The sequence below is a fragment of the Eumetopias jubatus genome, unplaced genomic scaffold (genome assembly GCF_037043125.1).
Source record: "Eumetopias jubatus isolate StellerSeaLion01/CBP00866 unplaced genomic scaffold, mEumJub1_p1.0 scaffold_1, whole genome shotgun sequence".
Classification (NCBI taxonomy): Eukaryota; Metazoa; Chordata; class Mammalia; order Carnivora; family Otariidae; genus Eumetopias; species Eumetopias jubatus.
The window spans coordinates 214,353,180-214,379,960 of NW_028274807.1; the positions used below are offsets into that span (position 1 = coordinate 214,353,180).

Below are 26,781 nucleotides of genomic sequence, written 5' to 3' on the forward strand. Positions count from 1 at the left end.
AGGGGCTGCCTGTGGCTCTGTGCTTTCCCTGCACCATCTGTCCTTGATCCTTGAGCCCAGCACTTGAGGACAGCTGTCCCTTGGTTCCCCCTATAGCATTACTGTACTCAATGAATTAATTTCCAGAAAGCCCCTGAGAGCCCGTACGGGGCTGTGTGTTTCTGCCTACTGTGTCCGAGGGCCGCAGGCAAGCCAACCTCTGTTCTCAGGTCTGCCGAGCCAGAAGCCCAAGGAGCAACAGCGGAGTGTGCTTCGCCCGGCAGTGTTACAAGCCCCACAGCCAAAAGCACTCTCACAGACTGGTAAGAAATGGCCCTGGTGCCCAGGCTCGCACGGCAGGGTGTAGGGTCTTCCTGAAGTTGGCCCGGGACAGCTGTGTCTCGACACAGGTGACTTTGGCCATATCTGCTGAATGCACTCAGAAATAGAGTGCTGGGGGGGCGCCTGGGTGGGTGTCTGCCTTCGGCTCAGGTCATGTTCCCAGCATCCTGGGGTTGAGTCCTGCATCGGGCTCCCCGCTCAGCGGGAAGCCTGCTTCTCCCTCTCCCACTCCCCCTGCTGTGTTCCCTCTCTCCTTGTCTCTCTCTCTCTCTCTCTCTCTCTCTCTCTCTCTCTCTCTCTGTCACATAAATAAATAAAATCTTTTAAAAAAAAGAAAAAGAAAGAAAGAAATAGAGTGCTGGGGAAGTAATCCTTTAAGTCCCCGTTGAGCCCAGGGAAGACAGCAGGCCAAGGTGACCACCATGCTTTCTGCACACGCTGGCTTCATAAAAGCTGGCTCCCTCCAGAGTGTCTCCAGTCCATCCCAGCACGTTTGCAGGCAAAACTCAGCCCTCTGTGTCTGAGAGACTTGAAGGGTCATTTTGGTTATGTGCGCAGTTTCATCTGGTCTGCCACCCGTAAGACCTCTGACTCTTAAACCATATTTCCATGATCTCTGCACAGGTCATGGTGTTCAGTTGACCCTTAATTTCTTAGTATTAATGACCTTTTCTTGTCTTCCTCTTTGTCTCTCCCTGTAATTCAAAAACTCTTCATCAGAAGCAATCCAACATCCCACATGAGGGAAATAGTATTTCTGAAGAGTTTCAACAGGAAAGCTTTTTTATAAGTTATGCCACCCAATCAGCCAGATTTAAAGCTGTGCGCATCATGTGATCTCAACTATTCATAGGGCGAAGTGCAGAGAATCAAGATGTTATGAGTAAAAGGGTGTTTTATAAAACTCATAATTGCTCCTTATTTAATATATATTCTTTTTCTCTTTTTTACCTTAGTTAGCAGTATCCTTCTAAAGTACACTGAAAAGTCATACAGTTCTTTGTGGAATAAGCAGCAAGATTGTCTCACTTCTGTGAGGTTTTAGTTCTGGGCTCGCTTGGGTTTTTTTAATGGAAGAATTTGTGATTTTCAGTCATGATACCAGCTCCTTTTCTTGAAAAAGGAGAAACGACACAGTTGGTCCCAGCGGTGGGGGGGCAGCCGAGGTCCTGCCCTGAGCCCACGACCACCCGCTGTGCTCTTATCCCGGCAGCTGCCAGCAGCGGCACCAACGGAGTCAGCGTCCCGGCAGACCGCACGGGGGCCGTGACAGCGACATCGGCCGACAGCCCCGCACGCAGAAGTCCGTCCGATGAGGCGCGAGCACTTGAGGTGTGTCTGCTGGGCAGGGAGCACATGAAACTTCTCGGAGCTTCGCTGAGCGTGTGGACAGTTACCTGCTCCGAGCGGTGCCAGCGTGGGCCCGTGCTAAGGCTTTCTGGATTTGCTCAGCGGTGCGCGTGCACAACGGCAGCCGATGTCCGTAGTTGCTAGAATGCCAAGGATGGTCTGTCCGCCGTTCCAGACTGCTGCACTGCCCGGGCCTAGCACCTCCCCACTGCAGGGGGGGCAGGGGGGGCGGGGGGGCTGGCGTGCCCACGGGCACTCTGCCCACTGGCCTCTGGGACGTCCCTAGGGCCAGAGGAATGGCTGTCATTGATGAGGGCTTGTGCCGTTTTATATGGAGAGATGTCTCGCCTCCCTGCTTCCACACCTGAACAGCTCGGGGATTCATGTATGTGGGCCCATTCTAACCGAAGAAAGCTGCCTGGGGGTCAGCTCAGAAATTTTTTTTTTTTTTTTTTTGAGCAAAGTCTAGGGTTCTGAGATTACGTAGGCCAAGAGCATGTGTTTGCTAGCAGTATTGCCCAGCAGCTGAAAAGTGAGGGGCATGTTCTGAAGAGCCTGCGTTTGCGGGTGGCAGAGGCAGATTTGACATGCGAGTCGCAGCACCACACCAAGGCTTCCGGACACAAAGCCGGGTTGCATGTGTGTGTTTATTTCTACTTGGCCGTTTTGGCAGCTAAGCTGCTGCCTGAGGTTCTGTACCCTCCACCTCCCCCACACCCCCCCAGAGATGTTGGAGTACACATGGTAGAAATGACTGGCTACAATTCATTTTTAGAACATCGCTGAGCCCACCACGCCCCCCCCCCGCCCCCCACCCTGACCTTCAAACCAGTTAGCAGAATTAAAATTAGGAACCATCTCTGCAGCCTGCTGCTGCTGGGAAACTTGGGTAGCTAGGGAGGCCGAGAAGCAGCCCAGCCCTGCCGCCTCCAGCGTCCCTGGTGATGTGAGGGCAGGCCAGACCTGGGCAGCAGCAGCTGCCCGGGAACCGGTGCCACAGGAGACCCGGCGAGCAGATGGAATGGCGGGAGATGGCCCATCTCGCTTCTCGGGGCTAACCTGTCACTTCTTTTCAGTTGTCGTCTTGTTTGTGTTTCTAACTAGGAGAAAGAGCCCCAGAAAAATGAGTCTAGCGATACTTGTGAGGAGGAAAACTGTGAGAAAAAAGAGCAAGTTGCACAGCAGGCGTTTGTGTTCGGGCAGAACCTGAGGGACAGAGTCAAGGTGTGTGATCAGGGGCCTGGATGAGCGCTGGCACTCATGAGTCGGTCTGTTCTGCCTGCTCCAGGTTCAACAACGGGAACTCCGCTTTTCCTTACAAAGGGCGGGGAGGTGGAGGCAGAGAATGTGCCTGTGGGCTCCTGTGGCTCGTGGTGCTTCCAGTGGCTTCTTGTTTTGCATGCCCTCCATGCTGCACTGCTCCCGCTCCCGGCACACTCCCTGGCAGGCTCCCTCATTCTCCCGGGCGCAGGGGACAGGGAGGCAACCGAGCATGGCGAGAACCAACATTTTCGTAGCAAAGGAGACAACACGATCCGATGCTTTCAGCGTCGCTGGAGAGATTGTTGTTGCCTAACTCGTGGGCTTCTCTGTCCTGGCACTAAGCAACATTTAGACTGGTTCATTCTTAGTTGTTGGAGGCCTGTCCTGGGTGTTCTAGGATACTGGGCAGCATCTCTGGCCCCCACCCTCCAGGTGCCAGGAGTATCCCCCGCCCCCCGTTGTGACAACCAAAAGTGTCCCTTAATAGTGCTGAGGGTTCCCTTTGGGACCAAGTCACCCTTAATCGAGAATTATTACCTTATATTTTTAAGGTAGGGCAGGTGGGAAAAGAATTTTTCTGTCCCACCAGAGGCAATAGCCTCTGTCCCCTCCTGGCTGCCCTCAAGGGCTGTTGGTGTAGTCTGGGGACTTTGAGTCAGCGGGGAGAGCATCTGGCAGTGGCGGGGAGTCTGGGCTCTGGACCCCGTGCGCTGGCGGTCTGGGAGACCAGAATGGAGCAGCACTACCTTTCCAGCCACTGGGATGGAGCGTCCCTCTGTGCCATTTCCAGCAGCTCGTCTGGCAGGAGCTCCTTTAAAAGCCTGAGAGATAGCATCAGTGGCTGCATCTGGGGACATCTGTGGTTGTCACAACCAGGGTGTAGGTACTACTGCTCTCCAGTGGGTGGAAGCCGGGGATGCTGCCCAACACCCCGCGGTGTCAGGGCGGCTTCCCCACAGAGAATGATCCAGCCCCGATGTCAGTGATGCTGAGGGGGAGAAACCCTGAAAAAGGGGAATGAAAGTCTCTCCGGCACGTAGAAAACATCAGGCTGTGCCATTTGTTTTCTTCTTTGGTGCTCACTGTCCAACAGAAACACAAATCCCCAGGGGTGAAAAATAGGCATTGCTCTTGCATGGCTTTAGCCAAAGTAATGAGTCCCTTGGGGGCTGGCTCACTCCAGGGAGGAGGAAACAAGAGAAGGAAGGGCCTTGAGATCTACCTGTGCTGGGGAGCAGGGGCCTGGCCTGGGCCATCAGGTTGATTCTGTTCCTAGAGTTTAGGGGGACAGCTGCCTTGAAACTGGGATGGGGGCCACGTCTTAAGGAGGCACAGGGCTCACGTGATCTGTGGTTTCACAGTTACATGCCAGCTTCTCGGTGGGGGCGACTTCTTGGCACCCCGAGCCTCTGCTTTCTCACTCATAGGACGAGGTGAATGATACCCACCTCTCAGGGTTCGATGATAAATATTTAACAGAGCTGGCGCGGCAGTCAGCTGGCATAAAAGAAGCCCTCGAGAAACAATGCTTTTATTATATTTATAATAAACCCCTTAAAGTATCGGATCTGGAAGCATTCTGTGACCTCTCATTACAGAGTATTGGTGGAAAGGGCAATAAGATGCCAACCTGAGAGTTTTGTTGTTGTTTTTTTAACAAGGTAGATAAAGTTTCCTGATGCCTTATGAACTGTTTTTCTATCTTAACTGTTAAATGGTGAAGTTGATTACAGGCCCACCCCACCTCTGTGTGTACACACACACACACACACACACACACACACACACACACACACACACACACACACACACACACACACACACACACACACACACACACACACACACACACACACACACACACACGCTGTGCCATATGGCCTAGGGGTACAGACAGGCTGAGCTGTAAAGGTCCTGAACAGGCGGTTGTCTGAGCAGTAAGTGTTGCCTCTCTGTTTCCCAGTTAACAAATGAGAACACGGAAGTAGCTGACATGGAGAACGCTGGACACCCCAGTTCAGAAACGCCAGCTGTGACCAACTATTTCCTTCAGTATATCAGCTCCAGGTGTGTGTCTTGGGCCTGGTGCCTAGCCTCAGAGCAGCCCAGGGTTGTCCCATCGCTTTGAGCTTGGGGCCCGGGGAGGAGGCAGCAGCTGGACCAGGAGCCAGCCTGGTCCTTCGCCGGGGTGGGGGTGGGAGGCAGCAGATTTCACCAGAACCCTGGATACCCCCTGGCTCCTCGCTTTATTCCCACTCTGGGCACAGCTGTGGAGTGGCCAGGATGGTGTGCTTCAACAGACAGACAAGGCAGGACCCGAGTTCTGCTTGGCCCCGGAGTGACCTCTGTCACTCGGATCTCATGCCCAGAGCAGAACCCAGTGGGCCAGTGGCTGCTTGGCTGCTTCCTGTTACCTGTCAGGTTCCGGCCTGTGGGGATCCCTTACCCTGGATTTGGGCTCGCCGGTGGTTAACACTGCTGGTGCTCACTAATGGCCTGGGTGCCCCGTGGATATTTCAGAGAGAAAGGGTGTCCCTGCCTAGGAGACAGGCCAGTAGAGTGCATAGAACTGGGCGTGGACTTCAGAGAGGCCTGGCATGAATGGTGGTGACCTCATACTTGGCTCCCTGGACCCTGATTAGCAAAGTGCATTGGATATTGTTTTAAAGACACATTTTTTGCACTGCAGCATTTCCCAAATTGGAATTAGAGCTGTGACATCTTAAACTGGACGAAATGTGATGGTGACAGCAGCTCTGAGGCCATCCAGTGTTACCTGCCAATGGCCCAGGGGTGGGCAGTGTCCCCTCCTTTGTGCAGGCCAGGGACTGGTGGGTTCTTTCGGGGAAGCAGGTGGTACCTGGTCTGACCTCTGTGATCAGCCTCTCTGAGGCGCTGTCCTCATGCACTCCGATGGTGACACCCACCTCGAGGAGGTCGGGGATGACAGGTGGCTGTCAGGCATGTCATGTAGTGCCCGCCCACATGCAGTGGGCCCCTGGCTCCGAGGCTTGTGAGCACCTGTCCCTGGTGTGCCAGGCCCATCCCCCACAGGGGAGGCTGAGCAGTGCCCACAGCTATGCTTTCTGCCTTACCCACTCTGACCGTTCACATGTGTGTGCAGCTCATGCAAGTTTGCCCACTGCCTTCCCCGCTCCCACGGGGTGCCCACACCCACAGCATGCCTTCTCTTCAGTTTAGACAACTCGACCAATAGTGCCGACACCGCCAGCAACAAATTCGTGTTTGGCCAGAACATGAGCGAGCGTGTGCTGGTGAGTGGCCCCTGTGGGGACTGTTTTTTCTGGGGCCCCAGGGCAAGGGACATGTGAATATGGCTGCCACCTTGTCTCCTATAAAGTGGGGATGCTTCCAGTTGCAAGAGAAAGAAGACCCAGCTCAGACTTGGGGGCAGCGTTGTTGCACCAGGAGGCTCTCTAGGAGCTGGTGTTCGAGCTTCCTGCCGTTCTTCTCTGCCAGCTAGCTTAGCCTCATCCTAGGACAGGCTTCCCCTTAAGTCAGGGGCCATGCTTCCTCCTGGCTGAGGCCAGCTGCAGTGATAATCATCTGACAGGAATCCTGAGCCTCCTCCGGAGCCAAGGGAGTTCGACACACCTGTCCCTGACCATGAGGCTGCAGCATGGAGGGGGCTTTGGGGAGGTGGCCTTGGAGGGGCCCCTGCAGTGTCCCAGGTGTCTCCTGCACGCACCATGGCCACACTATCTCCTCTCCCAGAAAGCCTGGCCAGCTTGAGATGGGGTTCTAGAATTGTTTACCTGCTTCCTTATTTTTGTTCCTTTTCTTTCCTTGTCAAATGCATAGGATCCCACTGTGTCCGTTGTGAGTGTGGTTAAGGAGCTGTTTCATCCCACTTCATTATTTCTGTCTTTGTCTCAGTCTACGTTACATTAAGGAGCTTCCTGCTGCTTTTCTCGAGCATCAATACTGTCCTTTTCCTGTTACAACGAATTGGTCCAAGAGCTGCCTCACACAGAGATAAACAGCTGGTGGCACGCATCTCCCCGAGATGTCGGGGGAGGCCCCACTTGGGGACTCGGAGGGCAGTTCGTCTAGAGCAGAGAAGGGTGGATTTGGGAGGGCCAAGCTGCCTGCATCGTGAGGGCGCTTTTCTGTAGGTTTTACCAGCACATGATGCTCGAGGATCGTTGTGTGGAGACAGGGCCCCAGGCTGGAACACACCCCCTGTGGAGGGGTTGTCTAGTCTCATCTGCCGGGTCTGGGTGGGTCCCCAAAGCTGTGAAGGAAAGGCCGTCTGCAGAAAAAAGCCTTCTGCCTGGGAGACAGTGCCGAGAGCCACCATCCCAGCAGAGGGGCTTCCTGTTCCGCGGCGGCCGGCCCACCAGGAGCACCCCAACATGCTCTCCTCCCCGTGTGCTTCCGTCTCCCTGCAGAGCCCACCTAAATTAAATGAAGTCAGTTCAGATGCCACCAGGGAAAACGCAGCTGCTGAGTCCGGGTCCGAGTCCTCATCCCAGGAGGCCACCCCCGAGAAAGGTATGCTGCGGTCCCACCACCTCGTGGGAAGGGTACCAAGTGACGGGCACTGTCCATCCACACCCCCGCCCAGGAGGGACATGGGCCCCAGCTCGTGGCAGCCACCGGGGCAGAATTGGAAAGCCAGGGGTGCTGGTTTTCAGCAAGCAGAGAGGGGACGTGTTCATCCTGAAACAGAGAGGCCGTGGCGCTTCAGGATGACTCTGGGGTTAGGGTTGTTGAGGTGGCTGTCCCTCTCTTCCTTCTTGCCCTGAGGTGGGGGAAGGGAGTTTCTCTTCGGTGCTCTGTGGGAGGACTCCCTTTGCTGTCCTCCTGTCCTCTACCGAATGAATGGCAGTGGGAGATCTGGAGCCACGCTGGCTCCTAGCTCCCAGATGGTCTCCCCACGGCATCCAGGGCCAGATTGCTGTTATGTTTGGGGTCCGTTCCATGTCCCAGGAGCCGGCACCCTTGAAGCAGAGCCAACCCTTTTGTTCTGTCTCCTGTGAGGTACACACACACACCCACACACCCACACACCCACACACCCACACACCCACACACACACCCCGGCAAATAAATAGTCAATGTCGTTTAGCTAATAACATTTCAGAGTCCCTGGCCGAGTCGGCAGCCGCCTACACCAAGGCAACAGCACGGAAGTGTTTGTTGGAAAAAGTGGAAGTCATCACCGGGGAGGAGGCGGAGAGCAACGTGTTACAGGTGAGGCGGGCCTGGCCGGGGGCATCTGGCTCCAGTGGGCCTCCTGGCCCTTAGGTGGTGGTGTGAGAGGCCAGCCGTAGCCCCCAGCCTCTCTGTGCGCCACCCTCCGGGACCTTGTGGCAAGACTTCTAGAGTTCAGTGAGCGCTAAGGGACTTCAAGTCTCTTTCTTTTTGAGCAGAAGGATCTGTTTTTGAGGCATTCTCGATAGTTCGGGGAGAAACTGTTGTAAATGCACCCAGAATGAATGGCTGTGATTGGTCACACTGGCACCCCATGGTATTTTTATTAGGGAACCGGGATTCCGGATGCACCCCAAACTTTGTCCCGCCTTTTCTCTGTGTCCCGGGGCAACACGTCCGCTTCAGTGTGTCTCATTCTGCTTTGCGTTGTTGTGCGCATGCATGTGTGTCCGTGACCTGCGTGTATAGAGCACTGGGGAGTTTCTGATGTGGCATTTTTAGAAGTACTATTGCTTCTGCCCACTCAGCACTGTTGTGAAATCTATACAAGAGAAGAGAGTGACTTGGTAAAGATCCGCACACTCTGAAGGGCCAGGCGTGGTCTCTGCTGCGTATTCTTTTTTTATCTATAGAACAGCTTTATTGAGATAGATACACTATGGAATTCACTCTTTAAAGTGTACAGTTCAGTGGTTTTTAGTGGGTTCACGTAGTTATGCTGCTGCCACCACTATCAGAACAGAACATTTTAGTCCCCAAAAAAGAAACTGCCCATCGGCAGTCACCTCTCATGCCCTCCCCGGCCCCCGCGAGCCCCCTTCCTGTCGTGGATGAGCCTGCTCTGGACTTGTCCCCACGTGGACTCACACCCCCTGTGTCCTTCTGTGTCTCATTCCCTCCCTGAGCCTCATGGGCTTGGGGTCCGTTCCCAGGGCAGTGCCAAGTGATGTGCGTGGAGGGACATTAAGGTTTCCAGCTTTTAGCTAGTATGAATCATGCTACCGTGGACATTGTGTACAGGCTCGCGTGTGCAGATGCGTGTCATTTCTCTTGGGTAGATCTTTAGGAGTGGGGTGTCTGGGCCGCACGGCGATTCCACATGTAACACTGTGAGGGACATGTTTCCGCGGCAGCCATGCCATGTGTCGTTCCTGCCGGCCGCATGTGAGCTGCTGACTGTCCACCAGCTGCCTCCCCACCCCGGCACCTGCTGTTGCCTGGCTTGTGATGCCATCCTAGCGAGTGCAAGGTGGTATCTCGTGGGTATCTGGTGTTTATCTTCGTTTCCTTCCTGATTCTTTCGTGCTCCTCTGACAATGTAAAACGGACGTGGAGAACAGGACCCAAAACTGGCCAAGGGCTAGATGTGCCCCCTGGGCCATCGTTGGCTGACCCCCCACCTAGTAGTTCACTCAGGCTAGATCGAGGCTCCCCGGAGTTTGCCCACACCAGTGTCCACCCAGCCAGGGCCCCGCTCACCCAGAGGGCTGCCTTGTGTTCCAGATCCAGTGTAAGCTGTTTGTCTTTGACAAGGCCTCGCAGTCGTGGGTGGAGAGAGGCCGGGGGCTGCTCAGGCTCAACGACATGGCATCGACTGACGACGGGACGCTCCAGTCTCGACTAGGTGAGCTGCAGTGCAGTGCCTCTGGAGAGGGCCCGGGATGGCACAGAGTTCCCAGGGCCCAGGAGGGCAGGATCCCCACGCAGGTCCCCACTGGAGAGCCCCAGCACCGGCGGCCTGTAGGCGCAGGCCCCATCCCAAGGCTCTCGCTGCCAGCTCTTCTGTGACTCTCCTCTTTGTGAGTGTGACAGTAGATGAAACAACTCAGCAGCTCTTGGACTTGTTTTCTAATAAAGTGCTGGTGGTTTTGTGGTGGAAAGGGGAAATAAAAAATCAAACGGCCCTATACAGCCTGTGGTCCTTGCCACAGACCTTCCCCCAGGCTGTTCCAGCTACTCCATGTGCGCTTCAGAGGTGGGCCCATTGGGCACAGAGGGCTCGGGGAGTGGACACAGGGAGATCTGGTCAGTTGGAGCCCAGGACTCCACCCCGCAGCCTCCCTGAGCTGGCCCATGCTGCTCCGTCTGGGGCCATCTGGGGGCCCAGGTTGGGGTGGGGAGAAATGGGCTGGTGGGAAGACAAGGTGTCACCATGACCACAAGGTCAGGGCACGTGCGGGGAGGATGAGCTCTGATAAACCAGGCAGGCTGACAGCGGCCTTGGGGAGATGTGATGTGTACTTCCAGAGAAGGAGGAAGGTCTGTACCCTCTTTTTCTCCACCATATGTTGCTCTCAGTCTGTCCTTGTCTCCCTCTTGGGAGCTCTAAGCAGCCATTGGGCCTCAACCTTTTTTCTAAGAAAACTGCAGAGTAGGGGCTGGGGCTCGGCCTGTGAGTGGGGCCAATCAGGGGGCATCAACTTCTAGACAGTTGTCATGAAGAAAGGGGGCACACAGCCCCCAAATGTCACTCTCTGGCCCTGCCTCCCACCTAATCATCCCCCTTCCGAGGGAGCCACCATCCTGGCATCTCCCCGTGATGGACGTGGCCATGGGGGAGCTGGGTGGTACAGGGCTGGCCCCCAGTGTGGGGGGTGCTGTGGCTCAGCAGGCTGGTGGGCAGCTCATGTGGACCTTGAGAGAATTGTGGATTTCGCCCTTGTGGTGTTTTCATTCCAGAATGTGTCTGTTCTCATAGCTGGCTGTGGGGTGGGGGTCAGGGGCCAGGGCTGAGTGGCCTTGTCGGTTGCAGTGATGCGGACCCAGGGCAGCTTGCGACTGATCCTCAATACCAAGCTCTGGGCCCAGATGCAGATTGACAAGGCCAGTGAAAAGAGCATACGCATCACAGCCATGGACACTGAGGACCAGGGCGTGAAGGTTTTCCTGATCTCAGTGAGTAGCCCTGGGGCCGGGACAGGCTACTACCGACCTCTTGGGGAAAGGAAGTGCCCGAACAGACAGACCCCTGGACAAGGGCCGTGCCCTCCTGAGCTCCCACAGGAGGGAGGTTCCCAGGCACACCCAGTTGGGCCACTGCAGGGCTGCACCAAGTCCTGCCCCTCTGGGGGGTGCTCTGTGGTGCAGCGGTCGACACTCTGAGGGTGTGGGCCAGGGAGCGAAGAGGGAGGCCTCTAGGCCGGCCAATGTCCAGACGGATCGGTGGTAGAGAGACAGGAGTGGGCCTGCATCACCGAGTGCCATCCCAGCTGCAAGCTCTGCAAGCCGCTGGGAAGGACGGTCCCTGGGGCCCCAGGAGCTTCAGTCTGCTGTCTCTGAGCTTGTTGAGGAGAGAGGGTTGGGCTCTGGCCCAGACACAGCCCGGGGCTTATGGCTTCCACCACAGGAGGGCAGCAGCCACCCTGACCAAGAGATCTTCCAACCCACCACTTCCTTCTGCCTGCCCCAGGCCAGTTCCAAGGACACGGGCCAGCTGTATGCAGCCCTGCATCACCGCATCCTGGCCCTGCGCAGCCGTGTGGAGCAGGAACAGGAAGCCAAGATGCCTGCCCCTGAACCTGGGGCAGCCCCATCCAACGAGGACGACAGTGACGAGGACGTCCTGGCTCCATCGGGGGCCACCGGAGGCGGTGAGCCAGTGGTCCCAGCCCTGGAGGGGATGGGGAGCCTGACCCAAGGGGCTGGGGCTCCAGCCAGGGTGGGGACCTGACGGTGAGGCCGCTGCTTCCCAACAGGTGCTGGCGAGGAAGGGGAGGGGCAGACGGCCGGAAGCACATAGCGCCGGGAGCCGGCTGCCCACGAGCCTGCTGCTTTGTCCGTCTGTCTGCCCGCCCGCCCGCCCGCCCCGCCAGCAGTGTGGAGGCGCAGGGCTCGGGAACCACACTCCCCGCTGGGTTGGCCACAGTTCGGATCCGCATGTCCCGTTCAGAAGCAGACTCGGGAACTGCCTGAATGTGGTTTGGGACACGAGACCTCATCATATTGATGAGCAAAACGAAAAAGAACATTTCTTCCCTCCCCTCCTTTGAATTGAAATGGCACATTAAGACTTGTCACGGCTTCTCACTGGGACTGGGACACTTGTTTCTTCACCCCTCCCTCCTCGTGTCCCCGGCCTCTCTGCCGTCGCCCGTCCAGGCCACCGGGTCTGTCCACACAAGTATAAACACTGGGCCTGCTGGACGCTCTGCTAACTACCGTTTTTCCAGTTTCCCACACTCTGATTTGGGGCTTATATTTTTAGATCTTTTTCCCCCAAGGCTTTGTGTTTGGTTTCTTAGGTTCGGACTCTGCTGTGCATTGAGTGGGTGCAGCTCTGTCCTGGGCCACATCCTCCTCCTCCCAGGGCTCCTGGCCTCTGTGCTGGGGTGGGAGTCACCCCCCCACACTTTGTTCCCCACCCAGGGTTGCTCCAGGCCCAGTTGTGGGGTATTGAGGGGTTGGGCCCCAGACCTGGAAAGAGCTTATCTAAAAAAGGGTCACTGGACCTGGGTGGGTCCCCACCCACCCTCCTGCCTTTTCCCATCATGTCGGTCACCCATCATGTGGCACCCAGAGGCAAACCTTCCTGCTGCTGGCCCTTCCTTGCCCAGCCCTTGACGACATCACTGCCCCAAGACCATCCAGGACCAGGGGCCCCTGTGAGAGGCAGAGGGGGACCTCAGCGGGACCTTCGAGGAGGGGGCAGGGGGCTGGTTCCAGGCAACCGGCCGTCTGCCACATTCGCAGCACACACAGGAGTGGGTGCTGTGCCTACCCCCACCCTGGAGCATGGCCAGGAGCCAGCCGGGCTTCACCCACCTGGGGCGGCCTGTGAAGAAGGGCCCTGTGCACAGGGCTCCGAGGGATTTCCGAGCAAAGTGCCCAGCCCCGCCCTCGGGGTGAGCGGAAGGCCTTGTCTCCACAGCTGTGCCACCCACACCTTGGGTCGGTTGTGTGCAGCCTGAGCCGTGGGAAGGCGCCAAAGGCCCTCCCAGCAGATCCAGTCACACTTCTCTGCTTTAAGCCTTAGCCAAGTAGTGACAAGTAAAACCAGATAATGCCCATGTGTTTTGGAACATTTATGTAAGATTGTCATATGAAATGTATTTGGGAACTACATTAAAACTTTTAACTAAAACCCTGGCCTCCTGCATGCCCCAGGGGCCTCAGGAAGCCGGACAGCCTGGCCAGGAACAGCCTCCACTTCCCAGAGCCACCTGGCCTGTCTGCGGGCCCCTGGCCCCTGCCCCACACTCCACATCCGGGTAGGTGACCAAACTTGGCTGCCTTCCAAGACTGGCCGCCTCTCTGCTGAGTTTTGCTTTACAGAAGAGCTGTTTGCTTCCCTGCAAACAGTGGCTCCTGGGGGGAGGAGGGGCGGGGGGTCTGCACAGCATGGACAGGGAGGGCCTTGCTCCCTGGGGTCCTGAGCCAGTGACCCATCCTTGGAAACTTTGTCCCACTTGCCCCTGGTGGCCAAGCCGGGTCCTCGGAGACCTGATCCAGCCAGTCCTGGGGACTCCACCTCAGGGGCTGCCTGGCTGGAAGCCCAGGTGAGGGGCCCTGGCTCAGGGGGGGCCGGGGGGGGGGGGTCCTAACGCTACGGGGGTGGGGCTGGCTGAGCAAGTGTGCACAGCTCACAGCTGCCAGGCGCTGGTCATCATGGCCACAAACTCCTCGTCTGTGTCCACGGAGGCGCTCACGCCGCTGTAGTAGTCCTGGAATTCAGCCAGTGTGACCTGGGGGCAGACGGGCTCTAAGTAGGGATCAGAGACCCGGGCAGAGGGGGTGGGGGGTGTCTGTGGGCACCCACCTGCCCATCCTTCTCAGAGGAGTCAAAGTTGTCCAGGAAGCGGCGGAGCACCTCCTCCTCAGTCCACTCCCCACTTTGCACCTTGGGGTGGGCGCGGCCACTGTACACCCCCCGGAGGTCATCCACGGTCACCACACCATCCCCACTGCGGTCCAACTTGGCAAACGCAGCTGCAATGACCGCCTCCCGGGCCTGGGACATGGGGGGCTGGAAAGGAGCAGGTCATGACTAGGGGGTCTAGTGCAGAGCACCAGGGCTTCCAGGCATCCAGGGTCAGCAATGGCATCGACAAGCCCACGGAGAGCTCATCGGCACCCCCCCTCCCAGACAGCAGGGCAAAGGGCCTCACCCGCAGGGCCCTCAGGAACTCCTCCAGGTCCAGCATCCCGCTGCCATCACGGTCCCAGCGCCTGCACACACCCTCCGCTTCGGCCCTGTCCAGCACCAGCCCCAGCTCAGCCAGGCCTCGATGGAGTTCCCCAGAGTCCAGGGATCGGCTCCGGTTCCGGTCCAGGCGGCGGAAAAATCTGAGGGGCGTGGGGTGCAGTTAAAAAGTGGCCCCTGGGGCTGGGGGTCAAGAAGACTCAAGGGGACAGCTCACCTGGCCAGGCCCTGGATGCCCAAGGCCCCTCGGGACAGGCACTGTGCCCGGAGCTTCTCCACAGTGGCGTCCACAGTATCCATGCCGGGTCAGGCTGGCTGGGCAACTGGCTGGAGGAGAGTTTGAGGAAGGACTCCGACTCGGCTGACCAGGCTGTGGGCCGGTGCCACAAGCCTGCCCTGGCCAGCTACCTGCTTACCTGGCCTTCAACTGTCCTGGAGTCCAGACAGCCACCCCTCTGGCTCCTGCCCGCTCTGCCCAGCGTTGGCAGTGTGTCCTGCCTAGCAGGCCTGTTGCTAAGGGATGGTGGCTCAGGAGACTGGGAGGGGCCCCAGCTGTAACCCGCACTGTGCCAGTGCCTCACAGCGATAGGCACAGCCCCGGGGGGTGGAGTGGCAGGGCCAGGAGGGACAGGCCAGTGCTTTTGCTGGCACCGCTGCCCACCCTCTGCCCTGCTCACTCCCAGCCTCACAGTGCCCAGGTCTGGGATAGAGGCAGACCCAGATGGGGATTGGGGGCGGTCCCCCTTCCTGGCCACAAGGAGGGGGTGGGCCACAGCCCTAAGTGGCCAGAGTGTCCCGGATGGAGAGAGGCAAGGGCATGCCGAGAAGGCTTAAGACCCAATTCCTATGTGACCTAGAGCAGCTCCCCTCCCCTCCCTGGGCTCCACGGGTCCCCTTGTCCGGTGTTCAGACCAGTGTGGCTGAGCCAGGACACAGCAGTCTTACAGACTGTTTCCAGCGTTAAGTCAGACAAAGCAGTTCCTGGTAGTTACTCAGGGGCCAGTGTGAGATTTCTGTCGATGTGGGTCTTTTGGTGGTTGGTTTTTCAGTTCTCAAACAACACGTGGTGGTTTTGCTCCTAACAAGCTGGGGGAGCCAGGGGACCGCAGTACCAAGTGAAGAAGTGGCCCTGGCCCCCGACGCCATCCAAGAAGCACCGAGGCCATAATCACAGAAGGCCTCCGATCGAGACATCAACTAAGAGCGTTACACCAAATGACAGGATTGAAAATGACGCTGGATCTCCCAGGGGCTAAAACGTGGGCCCCGTTTGGGGACCCATCCACTGCAGAGACCCAGAGGTCACCAGAGGCTTTTCAAAGCCTGGACTTAGACACTGTCAGTGTTAGGAGAAACTGCAGTGACATTCTGGTGGCTCGCTGCAGTCCATAACTCTTCGAGGAGGCAGAGAACTACTCCATTGCGTTTTTCATGAGGGTTACAAAAATCAGTTTTTTCCATAGAAAAGTGTAAAATATAACCACAGTTATTGTAACTCTGTTTTGGCATCTCCTCATCTTCATCAGGATATCAACAGTAACCCCTCCGAAAATTCCAAGTGGCCCTCCCGACCCGAGGCCGGTTTACTTCACCTCCCTGAGCCTCACTTTCCATAGCTATAAAACGGGGCAAGCCTGGGTGGCAAAGATTAGACACAAGCGCCCATGACTGTAACTTCGTGTCTCCCCGGCCAGCAGGACCCCACCCAGGCCACCTCTCCAGCCCCCACACCAGAAGAAAGGAGGAAGGACCAAGGCCAGGAAATCATCCAATTTATTAAGCTCAGACAGGCCTCAACCTGCCTTCCCTTCGTACAAGCAGCCCCCCTTATTCTATCCAGAGAAAATGGGGCCACTGTTACTGCACTGAGGGGTCACTGTTAGATGCCAGGCGGGCAGGCTGCACCATCCTGAGGGCTGGGGACGGACCCCGAACTTTCCAGGCCAAAATGGGCCCTACCCCTCAGTGGTTCCTGGTGTGACAGTTCCCTGAGTAAGTAGGTGGGAAAAGGGCTAGTGTGGGACCAGGCTGGGCAGAGAAAGGCACGGGGTCCCCTGGTTTGATTTAGAAAATAATAGCACCCTGAATGTCTCTGGCCAAGAAGAGCAGCATAGAAATGAGTTTAAAAATAAATTCTCTAGGGAATATAAAAAAGGAGCAGGCTGCTTGCTACAAAAGCTGAACTGGCTGGGGCCTCATCAGATGTGCTAGGGGTCCCCGGCTCCCTTCAGGGCCCACAAACCCCGTCCTGTTCCTACCGAGGCCCCAGGGTGCACCTGGCGCTGGTGATAAAGAAGAAAAGCCCTGCCCTCAGGTAGCTTACACTCTGATGACAGGACGTCCCATGAAGAAAACAGAATGGGTAAGAGCAGGGGACGGGGTTACTTCAAATAAGGTAGGCAGGGAAGGCCCCCCCTGAGGAGGTGACATCTGAGCAAAGATCTGAGTGACAAGGAACGGGGCATGTGACATCCGGGGGAAGAGCAGTCTAGGCAGAGGGAACAGCCAGTGGAAAGGCTGAGGGATGCCTGAGTTTTCCCCGGGGCAGCACAGCCTGGCCACCAGCATGTCAGCATGTCTCACACGCACACTCTCCCTTCTGGGTTAAACGTTGAGGGAAGGACAGAGTTAGGGGAAAGAATCTAGGATTAAAAATCCATCTTCATACAACCAATGCACCAGTGCAAAACAGCACAAGGCTTGAGGTTCCCAATTCTGGTCTGGGATGAAGAATAAGAAAAAGCTTTAGCCTAGGATGAGGGGTGCTTCAGAAGGAACGAAAATCAGGGCAGGGGGGAAAGGGGGAGAAAAACTTGATACATCTGCCTCCATGAGCGAGAGAGATCTCAAACTCAGATACTTCAGGGGCCAGACATCCAGCCCTGAGAGAGATGAGGGAGCCAACTGGACCTCACACTTTGGCTAAAGAGGGTATCCTGAGCTCAGATCCAAGCAGGCATGGCCAAGACTGAAGCCAGCAATCCAGATTTTTGTGAAACGTTGCCAATTTTTCAACAAGTTGATTGATGTAAAGTTTTGTTTAAAGAAAAACAAAACAAAACAAAACAAGGGGCGCCTGGCTGGCTCCGTTGGTAGAACATGCGACTCTTGATCTCAGGATTGTAAGTTCAAGCCCTACATTGGGTGTAGAGATTACTTAAAAATAAAATCTTAAAAAAAAAAAAACCTGTCCGGGCTAACCATATGCCTTTGGCCCTTGGGCTGCCTGTTTGAAACCTATGACTTTTTAGCAGGTTTGATGCTTGGAAAGGATTATGGCTCTGCCACGGGGTCCCCTCTGGGACACTGGTGACCCCTGAGGACACCCACAGCAGTGGAACTCTGTCTCCATTGTGCTATCTGTGCCCCAGGGCTCACACAGTGGTCCCAAACACTGCAGGCTGGAGGTGGTCCCTGTCCTCCTCTGCCCCAGTACTGTTGGCAAGGCGTGGACTGGGCCCACCAGGGAGTGGGTGGCTGGGGTCTCTGGTTGGCAGGGGCCCCAGGCGTTCAGCCTCCGCCAGGGCAGCCAGCAGCCCGGCCAGGGGTGGCCGGCGACGGCAGATGTCCTGCAGCAGCTCCGCCCGGGGCTGCAGCTGCCCAATGAGCTCATCCCTCTGACGCACAGCAGCCTGCAGGCTGCGGACAGTGGCCTCGGAGGTCAGCAGCTGCTCCTGGAGAGCGGCAAGCTCACTGGCAGAAGGCAAGACAGGGCGGTTACGGTACTGAGGGGACCAGCGATTCTCCTCCTCCCTGCCCCTGACTTCCCGGGGCTCCCCATCACCGTGAGGATAAACGCTAAGCTCCCCACCACTGCTCCAAGACCCCCTTGTTATGGACTGAATGTGTCCCCTCAAAATTCTTATGTTGAACCCCTAGCCCCCATCCCCAGTGTGATGTATTTGGAGATGGTGCCTTTGGGATAAGCTCATGAGGGTGGGGCCCTCATAGAATTAGTGCCCTTGTAAGAAGAGACACCAGACAGTTTGCTCTCTGGCCATGTGAGCACACAGCAAGAAGATGACAATCTGCAAGCCAGGAAGAGAATCTGTCACCAGGAACTGAATCTGTCGGTTGGACTTTCCAGCCTCCAGAACTATGAGGAGAAAATTTCAATTGTTTTAAGGCCCCCAGCCTGTGGTATTCTGTAATGGCAGCCAAAGCAGACGAAAACTCCCTAATCGCTCCCCTGCAATTCCCTTGTCCCCTACATCTTTTCCTATTTGTTGTTCAGCTTAGATGGCTCCTCTTCCAGGAAGCCTTCCATCTAGGCCCACTCAGAACCCTATGTGCCCTTCCATCACGACCCCAACTACCCCATGTCGTAACTGCCTAGTGATGTACCTGCCTAAGGACTGTGCTAGTAGGTCTCACTTATGTGCTCTAGCGCCCAGCACAGTGCCTGACACATAGTAGGTACTCAGTAAAGATGAATGAATGAATCCAACCAGCTCCTTTCCCACCTGGGCCCCGGACCTCCCTCCTCCCTGGGCGCTTTTCTCATCTCTTTCGATCCTCAGCGCCTCTTCAAAACTAGAGGGGTTCTTTAAAAACGGCTGGTATGATCCCATCCTCCTCTGCTCCAGAACCTGCCATGGCTCTCAATGCCTAGGAGGTCGGTGACCCCAGCACCACTCGGAAAGAGCCAATTTTGCATTGTGGAAAAAAATGGGCTCTGTTTTGGGCGCCTGGGTGGCTCAGCTGGTTAGGCGACTGCCTTCGGCTCAGGTCGTGATCCTGGAGTCCCGGGATCGAGTCCCGCATCGGGCTCCCTGCTCAGCGGGGAGTCTGCTTCTCCTTCTGACCCTCCCCCCTCTCATGCTATCTCATTCTCTCTCTCAAATAAATAAATAAAATCTTTTTTAAAAAAATGGGCTCTGTTTTAACTTAGAAATCCGCACTTGTGTGACACCTCTTAACTTTGCATGCTGGTGACTAATTCGAGGTTTGGGGTGTTCGTTTTTTTCAATCCCACCAGGAGTGCAGCCTACACGTGACTGCATGCGGTTCCCGCGCCTCTCCTCCCCTTCCCATCTCCGCTCCGCCCCCGCCCACCTCCCAGAAGTCCACCCGGCCGGCCCCGGGCCTCACCAATCCTTGGCGCGGCCCAGCTCGTCCAGGGCAGCGCGCAGCTGCTGGTCGTGGCGGGCCAGGCGCTCGGCCTGGGCGTGCACTGTGCGCTCCGCCGCGTCCAGCCGCGCCTCCAACTCCGCGGCGCGGCGGTGCACAGCCGCCAGGTGTGCGTTCGCCTCGCGGATCTGCAGCGGCTGCGGCGCCGACATGGCCCCGACCCGGTCCCCGGCGGCCCGGAACCGGCCCCGGCCACGCCCTTGGGCCCTGCCCCCGATGGGCCCCGCCCCAAAGCCCCCCCCCCCCCCCGAACCTCGGCGCGATTGGCTGCGGCAGCATGGGTCGCGCCCTCCTCAAACCCAAACACCCTCACTGGTCCCGGCACCTCAAGACTCCGCCCCTGAGCCCGGCCTAACTCTAAGATTGGCCAAGGTTCTGACAAGCCACGCCTCCAGGTGGGCCTGAGTCCTCGATGGCGCTCCCTGTTCAGGCTCCCGCAACGGGACTGGTCACTCCTTCGAGACAGGCCCCGCTCCACTGAGAAACCAACACCAGAAGCATTAGTCCGGGTCCTGCGGCCCAGCAAGCCTGGCCACGCTCCAGGCTTCGCCTCTCTCAGATCCACCCGGAAGGCCACGGACACGCCCCTTAAGCAAACGTACAGCTCCGGTTCGGCCAAGTCCCTTTGGGGGCGTGTCTTCGGTTCTGGCCACGCCCCCCAGTCTAGCGCGGACCTCCTCCGTTCCAGGGCTCGGACAAGCCGGTCACAAGGTGAGCACGAGTGGCGTCCCTATAAAATCCTAGCCCTGGGATCGGTACCTTTTCCCGCCCTGGAACCTGGCCACGCCCCAAAATAGTCGCACGCGGTTCAGACCCCCATACTCACGCAGATTCTGGCGCTGAGAGTGGTCACATTTGCGCTGTGCCCCGCCCCGGAGTTACATCTTGCTCCTATCAAGTGGAGCCCCGCCCCGCGCCCGAATCTGCGCTTGGAGATAGGCCTAGAACCGGTCATAGTCCCTCCCCTGGATTAAGCCCCACCTCCGGGTGTCAACCTTTCCTAACCTAGGACCTTCTGAGTTGGAACTAGTGAGATCTGCCTTCACTGATTCTGGCTTACCTCAGTTTCTCGTTCTTGAAGGCGGCTGGGGGTGCACGCGCGCTTCCTTTACGCCAGCCCCGACTCGGCGCGTGCGCGCGACCGTGTCTGTGTCCGCGGTGTTCAATAAAGTTGCACGCTTGTTGTCGGCCCCCCCGCACGAGAGATTGCGCGCGCCGCCCAGGAAGTCTCGCGAGAACGCGGGGCCGCTGCCCTTGGACACGGGGAGCCGACAGGCTGTACTGTGCGGGGCCAGGGGTGTGCAATCATGGCGCGGACGCTTCTTCAGCAATACCTGGACATCCCCGATGGCACCGAGTGCCACCGCAAGACCTACGCCAGCACCACAGTCAGTGGTGCCGCTGGTGAGCATCTCGGCCGGTCCCCGAGGGCAGAGGGTGCAGGGAGGTCATAGAGTCGCTGGGGGCTGTCCCAGGGCGTCCTGGGGCGCTGGGGATCTCGCAGGTGCCGTAAGGTTGTCGCCGGGATGTCTGGGGCGGCCCTGGGTCGCTGGGGAGCTCTTGTACGAGATAGACTTTGTGGGGGTGTCGGACTGATTCAGAGGGCGCTTGAAGGCGACAGGGTCACTGGGAGCTTTCCGAGGGGGTCGCAGGAGCGCTGGGTATCTCACGGGATGACACGTCGTCGTGGGGGTGTCTGAGGAGGCCTTGAGGAACTCTTGTGTGAAGGGGGTCCGGCAGGGTTGGAGGGCACCGGGAAGCGGTACATGTGACAGGTTGGCCACTGGGGTCGTCAGGAGCGGTTGCTGGGGGTTGGGATTTGGGGGTTACTGTTGAAGCTATCACCAGGCTCTGGGGACGTCGTTGAGTGGCAGAGGGCCTTTATTGGGGCTCAGAGGAGCTGGGGATTCATGAGACTTAACAACAGGGTGAGTTAAGGTTATTTGGGGGGATCATGGGTGTGTCTCGGGGGTACAGAAGTTTGAGAACGTTCCAGTGTGAGAGGAAGTCTTTTTAGGGTTCAGGAGAGCGGGATGGTTAGGGATATCTGAAGCTTTTATTGGGACCACCAGAGGGGCCGTAGGGGTGCTGAGGAGGTCACAAGTGAGGTGGGTCAGGGGCTACTATAAGGGTAGCCTTGGGAGGGCATAAGGGGACTACGGCCCTAACACTCTTCTGCACGGGACACCTCAGCATCTCGCCCCTTCCAGTCTCTCTTGAGAAGTAGGAATGATGGTTTGGGCCACCTCCATATCTCCAGCTCCTGAAACAAGGCCTGGCAGAAGTTGAGTCTCCACTGGGACGCATTTGGATTAAGGTAGACCTAATCATCACTCCATTTTCTGAGATCAACAATTATCGTGCCCATTTCTCAGAGGTGGAAACTGAAGGTCAGAGAGGTGTGTTAACTATCCCAGGGTCTTTTCGAGCCGGTATGCAAATCCACGTCTGCTGATCTGCTCCTGAGGGAGGCTGGGGCAAGGACTGTGCGTGCAGGATCCTTGTGGAGGGGCCTCAGGAGAGAGGGTGGATGGGGAGTCCCTGCGGATGAGTTATGTGGAGTCTGCTTGCGTGGCGAGTTGTGGGGACAGTAGAGGTGCGTGGCAGGGTCTCTAGGGCACCTTTGGAGAGGGTTGCGCAGTGCGGGGTGGGATCACTGTAGGGGGACCTTATTCGGGCACATTCTTATAGGGAAATGCTGACGTTGGGGAATGCCTGGCAGGACTTTGTGGAGGCTCATGGTTGTGTCGAAAGGGGAATTAAAGTAGGAGGAGGGGGTCGCCTGAGGGGCACATGGGGCCTTCAGGGAGATAACGGGAATTGGATGGTTTAAGGGATTTTGAATCTGAGAAAGACATTAATGTTGGTGTTTCTGAGTGGGAGTGCACATGTGTGATCACAAACGCACAGTCCATGGGGGTGGACTGACAACTCCGGAGGCTCTTGGGGGAGACTGAGTACATTTCAGGAGTGGGGTGCTGCTGAGAATGAGGAGCCTCCTGGGTGGGAGCAGGGGCTTGCTGGAAGGTCTTTGAGGGAGTGTGGGTGGGAACTTTGACAGAGGTGCCATGTCAGGCAGTCGCTGAGAGACTCGGATTTATGGTGGTCACCAGCTCCTGTGAGCCTTCGAGGGTATCACTGTGTGGGTGTGTGTATGCTTACTTCGCCCGCCTGCATTCTCTCTCACTGGCCAGCTCCACTCAACATGCAGGACTTGGCTCCTGGATCCTCTCTTACCTTCCCTGCCTCCCCTCAGGCCTCACTGAGAGAACACTCTTGTTTCCTGTCTGGCTTTCCTGAGATGGTGAGCCCCCGGAGGGCAGAGAGACTGTACCCTCTAGCATCAGCGCCCTGTGGGCACACAGTAACCCTGAATGAATGAATGAATGAATGAATGAATGAATGAAGGCACCCAGTAACTCTTGTGGATGGGTGGCTGGATGAGCGAATTAGGGCATATAGTAACTGAATGAATGTGTGAATGAATGAAGTAGCTGGATGGATGGAAGAATGAACGAATGAATGTGGGCACACAGTGACTGTGAAAAGGAATGACAACCTGCAGTCACTGTGAAGGAAGGAAGGAATGAATAAAGGGTCGAGTGTGCACTGTGTCCGGAGGTCACTGCTGGAGGCTGAGAAAGAGCCAGGAGCAGGTGGGAGTTGGGAAGAGGGCCTTTTGCAGGGTGATGGGGGGCCATGGAAAGGTCCGAGTCAGTAGAGACCCTCATGTGCTGGGGGTCACAGGTTGTGGGGAGGGTGGGCTATGGCAGGTCACCATATTGGATGATTGCTAGGAGACAGTTCATCCACTCCCAGTTCTAGGATTTCTGAGGGGATTAGGATGGCGGGGGCACGGTCTGTGTGCAGCGTGGAATGTGAGCTGGCAGACAGGTTGGGATGGGCTGGCCCTGGGAGGTCCCTGTGGTGACTGGGCCATGCGGGGGTTCTGTAGGGAGAGGAGGGGTGTGTTGTCTGCCCTGAGCAGGGTCAGCTGGAGGATGGGGAGCTCTGTGTTAGGCTCTTCCTGGTGATTCGGAACCAGCCAGGTGGGCCCTGGTCTGCCTCCCCCCCCCCCCCCACTGAGGAGGGTCTGGTCGGGGCAGCTGCCCAAGGCCTTGCCTTGGCCTCACCTCAGACCCACACAGCATCCCGGGCAGTGTTTGCTCAAGATGCCCCAGGATAGAGCCTCGGGCCTTACCACCCACCTGGCACTCGGGTCCAGGCCCAGCCCCTGCCGGGCCCCTCATGCGCAAGAGCCAGTGTCGGGCAGGGAGGCCAGGGCGAGCAGAGATGGAAAAGCTGACCGGAGTGGCAAGGCCGGGTGGGCGGGAGCGGCTGCTGAGCCAGCCAGGTGCGAGGGATGGGCCCAGGCCCAAGCTGCCAGCAGGAAGGGGGCCCAAGGGTGACGAACAGCAGGCCTTGGCAGCCCCGGCAGCCAAGTCTCTGCCAAGGAGCCCTGGGCCCCATGGGAGAATGCAGCCTTGGCTGGGAGTGGGGAGCAGGGCCTGGGTGCCAAGCCCTGTGGGGCTCAGCCATGCTGTCTGTGCTGGTACGTGAGGCCAGAGAGCAGCCCAGCCACTTGGGCCCTGGGCCCGTTCCCGTGTCCACTGCAAGCTGGACCAGTGCACTGTGGAGGGCGAAGGGGCCCCGGGCAGGCCTTGGTCAGGCCTTGCGGAGGGAGGCCTGAGGCCCGGAGGTAGGGGTGAGAGCCCAGGGTTTGGAGCAGTAGACTGGGTTGGAATCCCACTGTGGCTGCTCAGCAGCTGTGGGGCCCTGGGTAAACCTCAGAACAGTCCCTTCCTGGGCGAAGGGGTGGTGCTAGGAGCCTCCTTCTGGGTGCCATGGGGACAGAGGGAGAGAGGGTTTCTCTGATAGTGGAGGGGCCTGCCCCCAGCCAGGGCCCCTCCTGGTCTCAGCGCCCAGTTCCTGGTCCAACTCACCTCACCCTCTCTGGTCCCACAGGCCTGATCTTCTCTGCCTACAGTGTCACGCTCCAGCCCCCGGACTCCTTCCTAGAGGGAGTGGCGAGGACAGGGCGGTACACATTTACTGCAGGTGAGCGAGCCTTGGTTTCTCCTTAGGGGCCCTCCTGGCACTGGCCCTGGGCCCTGACTCAACGCTCACCCCCCCACCTGCACCCCAACAGCCGCCATCGGTGCCATATTTGGCCTCACGTCCTGCCTCAGCGCTCAGGTCCGAGAGAAGCCCGATGACCCCCTGAACTACTTCATTGGAGGCTGTGCCGGAGGCCTGACCCTGGGAGCACGCAGTAAGTGAGCCCCCCATTCTGACCTCCGTTGACCACAACCCCCCATTCTATCCCAGACCAGGGGCCAGGAAGGGGCCAGGTGTGTGGGATGCTCACCCCAGCAGAGGAGGGGGCAGTCCCCGTGAAACCTTCCAGTGCTTTTGAATCTCTGCCACCAGCCAGTCCAGTAATACTAAGAGCTGCTTTGCTTAAACACCTACTGCATGTCTACCTCACCAAGCCCATATACCCCCCTGTGACTCAGTGTGGCATTCAGCCTGGCCCACAAAGCTCTGCACAACCTGCCCCATCCCCTCTACCCTCCCTTCCTCCCTCTCTCCCCCTTGCTCACTCTGTATAAGCTACACAAGCCGCCTTGCTGTTCCTCCAGGCCAGGCCCAGTCCTGCCCCAGGGCCTTTGCATGTGCTGTGCCCACTTACTGGAGTGCTATTCACCCAGATGTCAGCACAGCTCCCTCTTTCACTGTCCAAACCCCCCTGTGGATGATCTGGGACCCCCACCGCCCTCATTCCTTATCGCCCTCCTTTGCTGCACCTTGTCAGAGAACACAAGGCCACTGTCTGTCTCTGCCCCTGCCCCATGAGCATGGAGAACGTGCATGGTCCTTGCATTGCCGTCCCTCTCCCAGCACCCAGAGCCCTGACTGCCCAAACACAGCCCTGCAGGGGAGCTACACTTACCATCCCCACCTGGAGATGCACGGACTAGCTCCGAGAGGGGGCTTGGGTGGTGCGAGGTCACCTGGGAACCAGCAGAGCATGCCTCCCTAGTGGGAGGCAGGGCGGGGGCCCCACACCAGCCTGGCACAGTGCAGCCACCTGGAACGGAGCAGTCACTGCTTTTTCCACCTCCCACAGCCTCCGGGCTGGCAACTGCCCTGGCCCACCAGTCTGCCAGTGCTTGGTGGAAGGTTCCAGTCAGGCAGAGGGAGGGCATGGTGGAGGGAGGTGGAGGCCCATGCATCCTAGGGTTTGACACATACCCCCAGCCCGCCAAGGGGGTGAGCCCTGCACAGGGCAGGCCCGCCTCCCTGCCCAGCGACAGCCCTCAGGCAAGCAGGGCCGTTCTGCGCTCTCGCGTTCACGGTCCACAGAGCAAATACAGGGCCTGGCGCCTGCGGCCAGCGCACCCCGGCTGAGGCTCCACCGAGCGCGGGGTCCCCCTCCCCGGACCCGGACTGACAGCCTCGGTTCCCGGGTTTCCACACACATCTTCACCCAGAGGGGCCCCTGACTTAATCCTCGGGGCCCACAGCCCCGAGCCCCTAAGCCTCACGGGAAGGCCGTGTTCTTGGGCTCCCGGGGGAGGCGGCAGGGAAGCCGCACGGCCGCCTGACGCCGCCCTCCCAACTCCGGCAGCTCACAGCTACGGGATTGGAGCCGCCGCCTGCGCGTACATGGGCATGACAGCCGCGCTGCTCAAGATGGGCCAGCAGGAGGGCTGGAAGGTGTTTGCGGCGCCCAAGGTGTAGCCCCCCGCCCCCCGCCCCGGTCCGCGGGCAGGCTCAGATGCGACTGAAAATAAATTCTGTGTGTATTCTTTGTGTGCGTCTCCCTCCCCTCCCCTCCTCTCCTCTTCTCTGGGATGAAGCCCCGTCCCCGGTGGGCTGGGTGACAGTGTCGCGCCAGCAGCAGCCCAGTGGGCGCCAGCTTGGCCCTGAAGACCGGAGCCGGGCACCGCCCCCCAACAGCCCTTCCTGCAGCGCCCCCTGCAGGTCACAGGCCATCCCCTCTCTGCGCTCCCCCCGCCCAAAGCCAATGGCATGTGGAAAACACACCCAGGGCCCACGCACGACCTGACTCCAAATTCTTGGGCATTGGAGCAGAGCACCCCCGACCCGCTGGCCCAGGAGCCTTGTCCCCAGGTGACAGGTGGCTGACAGGCCACCAGGATCCTGCAAAGCAGGGGCCTGTGGCGGGCACCAGAGAAGAATCCTGATCCTCGCCGGCCGCCGCCTGTCAGGCCCAGTGATTTAGGCAGCCTGGGAATGCCGGCCCTGGCCCCTAGCGTGCTGCGGAACGGGCTCTGGCAGCCAGAAAGGAAGGCTTGCTGCAGCATGTCGAGGTGGGCCATGAATTAGGGCTCTCTGGGCTTTACCCTGGGGAGCGGGGTCGGGCACTGCAAGTG

The 26,781-nt window shown here is 58.1% G+C and overlaps 4 protein-coding genes across 17 annotated transcripts in view; 2 read left to right on the forward strand and 2 right to left on the reverse strand.

Annotated features, from left to right (window-relative positions):
• Positions 1-13,192, forward strand: part of RANBP3 (RAN binding protein 3) — a 53,955-nt gene extending 40,763 nt beyond the window's left edge. For 7 of the 11 annotated variants that reach the window (XM_028126329.2, XM_028126332.2, XM_028126331.2 and 4 more), the window contains 11 exons: positions 210-302; positions 1,535-1,653; positions 2,776-2,895; positions 4,898-5,001; positions 6,131-6,209; positions 7,347-7,449; positions 8,027-8,151; positions 9,616-9,736; positions 10,865-11,007; positions 11,522-11,702; positions 11,808-13,192. In XM_028126329.2, coding sequence (XP_027982130.1) covers positions 210-302; positions 1,535-1,653; positions 2,776-2,895; positions 4,898-5,001; positions 6,131-6,209; positions 7,347-7,449; positions 8,027-8,151; positions 9,616-9,736; positions 10,865-11,007; positions 11,522-11,702; positions 11,808-11,851 — 1,232 coding nt within the window. In that variant the 3' untranslated portion in view covers positions 11,852-13,192. The remainder of the gene's footprint in view (positions 1-209; positions 303-1,534; positions 1,654-2,775; positions 2,896-4,897; positions 5,002-6,130; positions 6,210-7,346; positions 7,450-8,026; positions 8,152-9,615; positions 9,737-10,864; positions 11,008-11,521; positions 11,703-11,807) is intronic. The other 4 variants (XM_028126330.2, XM_028126337.2, XM_028126341.2 and 1 more) reach the window with 2 other exon arrangements.
• Positions 13,121-20,519, reverse strand: CAPS (calcyphosine). Of its 4 annotated transcripts, none has more exons than XM_028126344.2 (5): positions 20,442-20,519; positions 14,469-14,578; positions 14,217-14,394; positions 13,868-14,074; positions 13,121-13,793 (listed from the first exon to the last, which is right to left on the reverse strand). In XM_028126344.2, exons 2-5 carry the CDS (start codon positions 14,549-14,551, stop codon positions 13,692-13,694), a joined length of 570 nt encoding a protein of 189 aa, XP_027982145.1. In that variant the 5' UTR covers positions 14,552-14,578; positions 20,442-20,519; the 3' UTR covers positions 13,121-13,691. The 4 variants fall into 4 exon arrangements, with proteins under 4 accessions (XP_027982145.1, XP_027982144.1, XP_027982146.1 ...); XM_028126343.2 differs by lacking the exon at positions 20,442-20,519 and adding an exon at positions 19,343-19,430; XM_028126345.2 differs by lacking the exon at positions 20,442-20,519 and adding an exon at positions 14,668-15,913.
• VMAC (vimentin type intermediate filament associated coiled-coil protein) lies at positions 16,007-19,560 on the reverse strand. The gene is made up of 2 exons (XM_028126346.2): positions 19,343-19,560; positions 16,007-17,944 (listed from the first exon to the last, which is right to left on the reverse strand). Exons 1-2 carry the CDS (start codon positions 19,531-19,533, stop codon positions 17,626-17,628), a joined length of 510 nt encoding a protein of 169 aa, XP_027982147.1. The 5' UTR covers positions 19,534-19,560; the 3' UTR covers positions 16,007-17,625.
• A 78-nt stretch (positions 20,520-20,597) lies between the features above and the next one.
• NDUFA11 (NADH:ubiquinone oxidoreductase subunit A11) lies at positions 20,598-26,195 on the forward strand. Its single transcript, XM_028126347.2, has 4 exons — positions 20,598-20,785; positions 24,347-24,439; positions 24,531-24,653; positions 26,013-26,195. The coding sequence occupies exons 1-4, from the start codon at positions 20,689-20,691 to the stop codon at positions 26,123-26,125; spliced, it is 426 nt and encodes a 141-aa protein (XP_027982148.1). The 5' UTR covers positions 20,598-20,688; the 3' UTR covers positions 26,126-26,195.
• Positions 26,196-26,781: the final 586 nt, after the last annotated feature.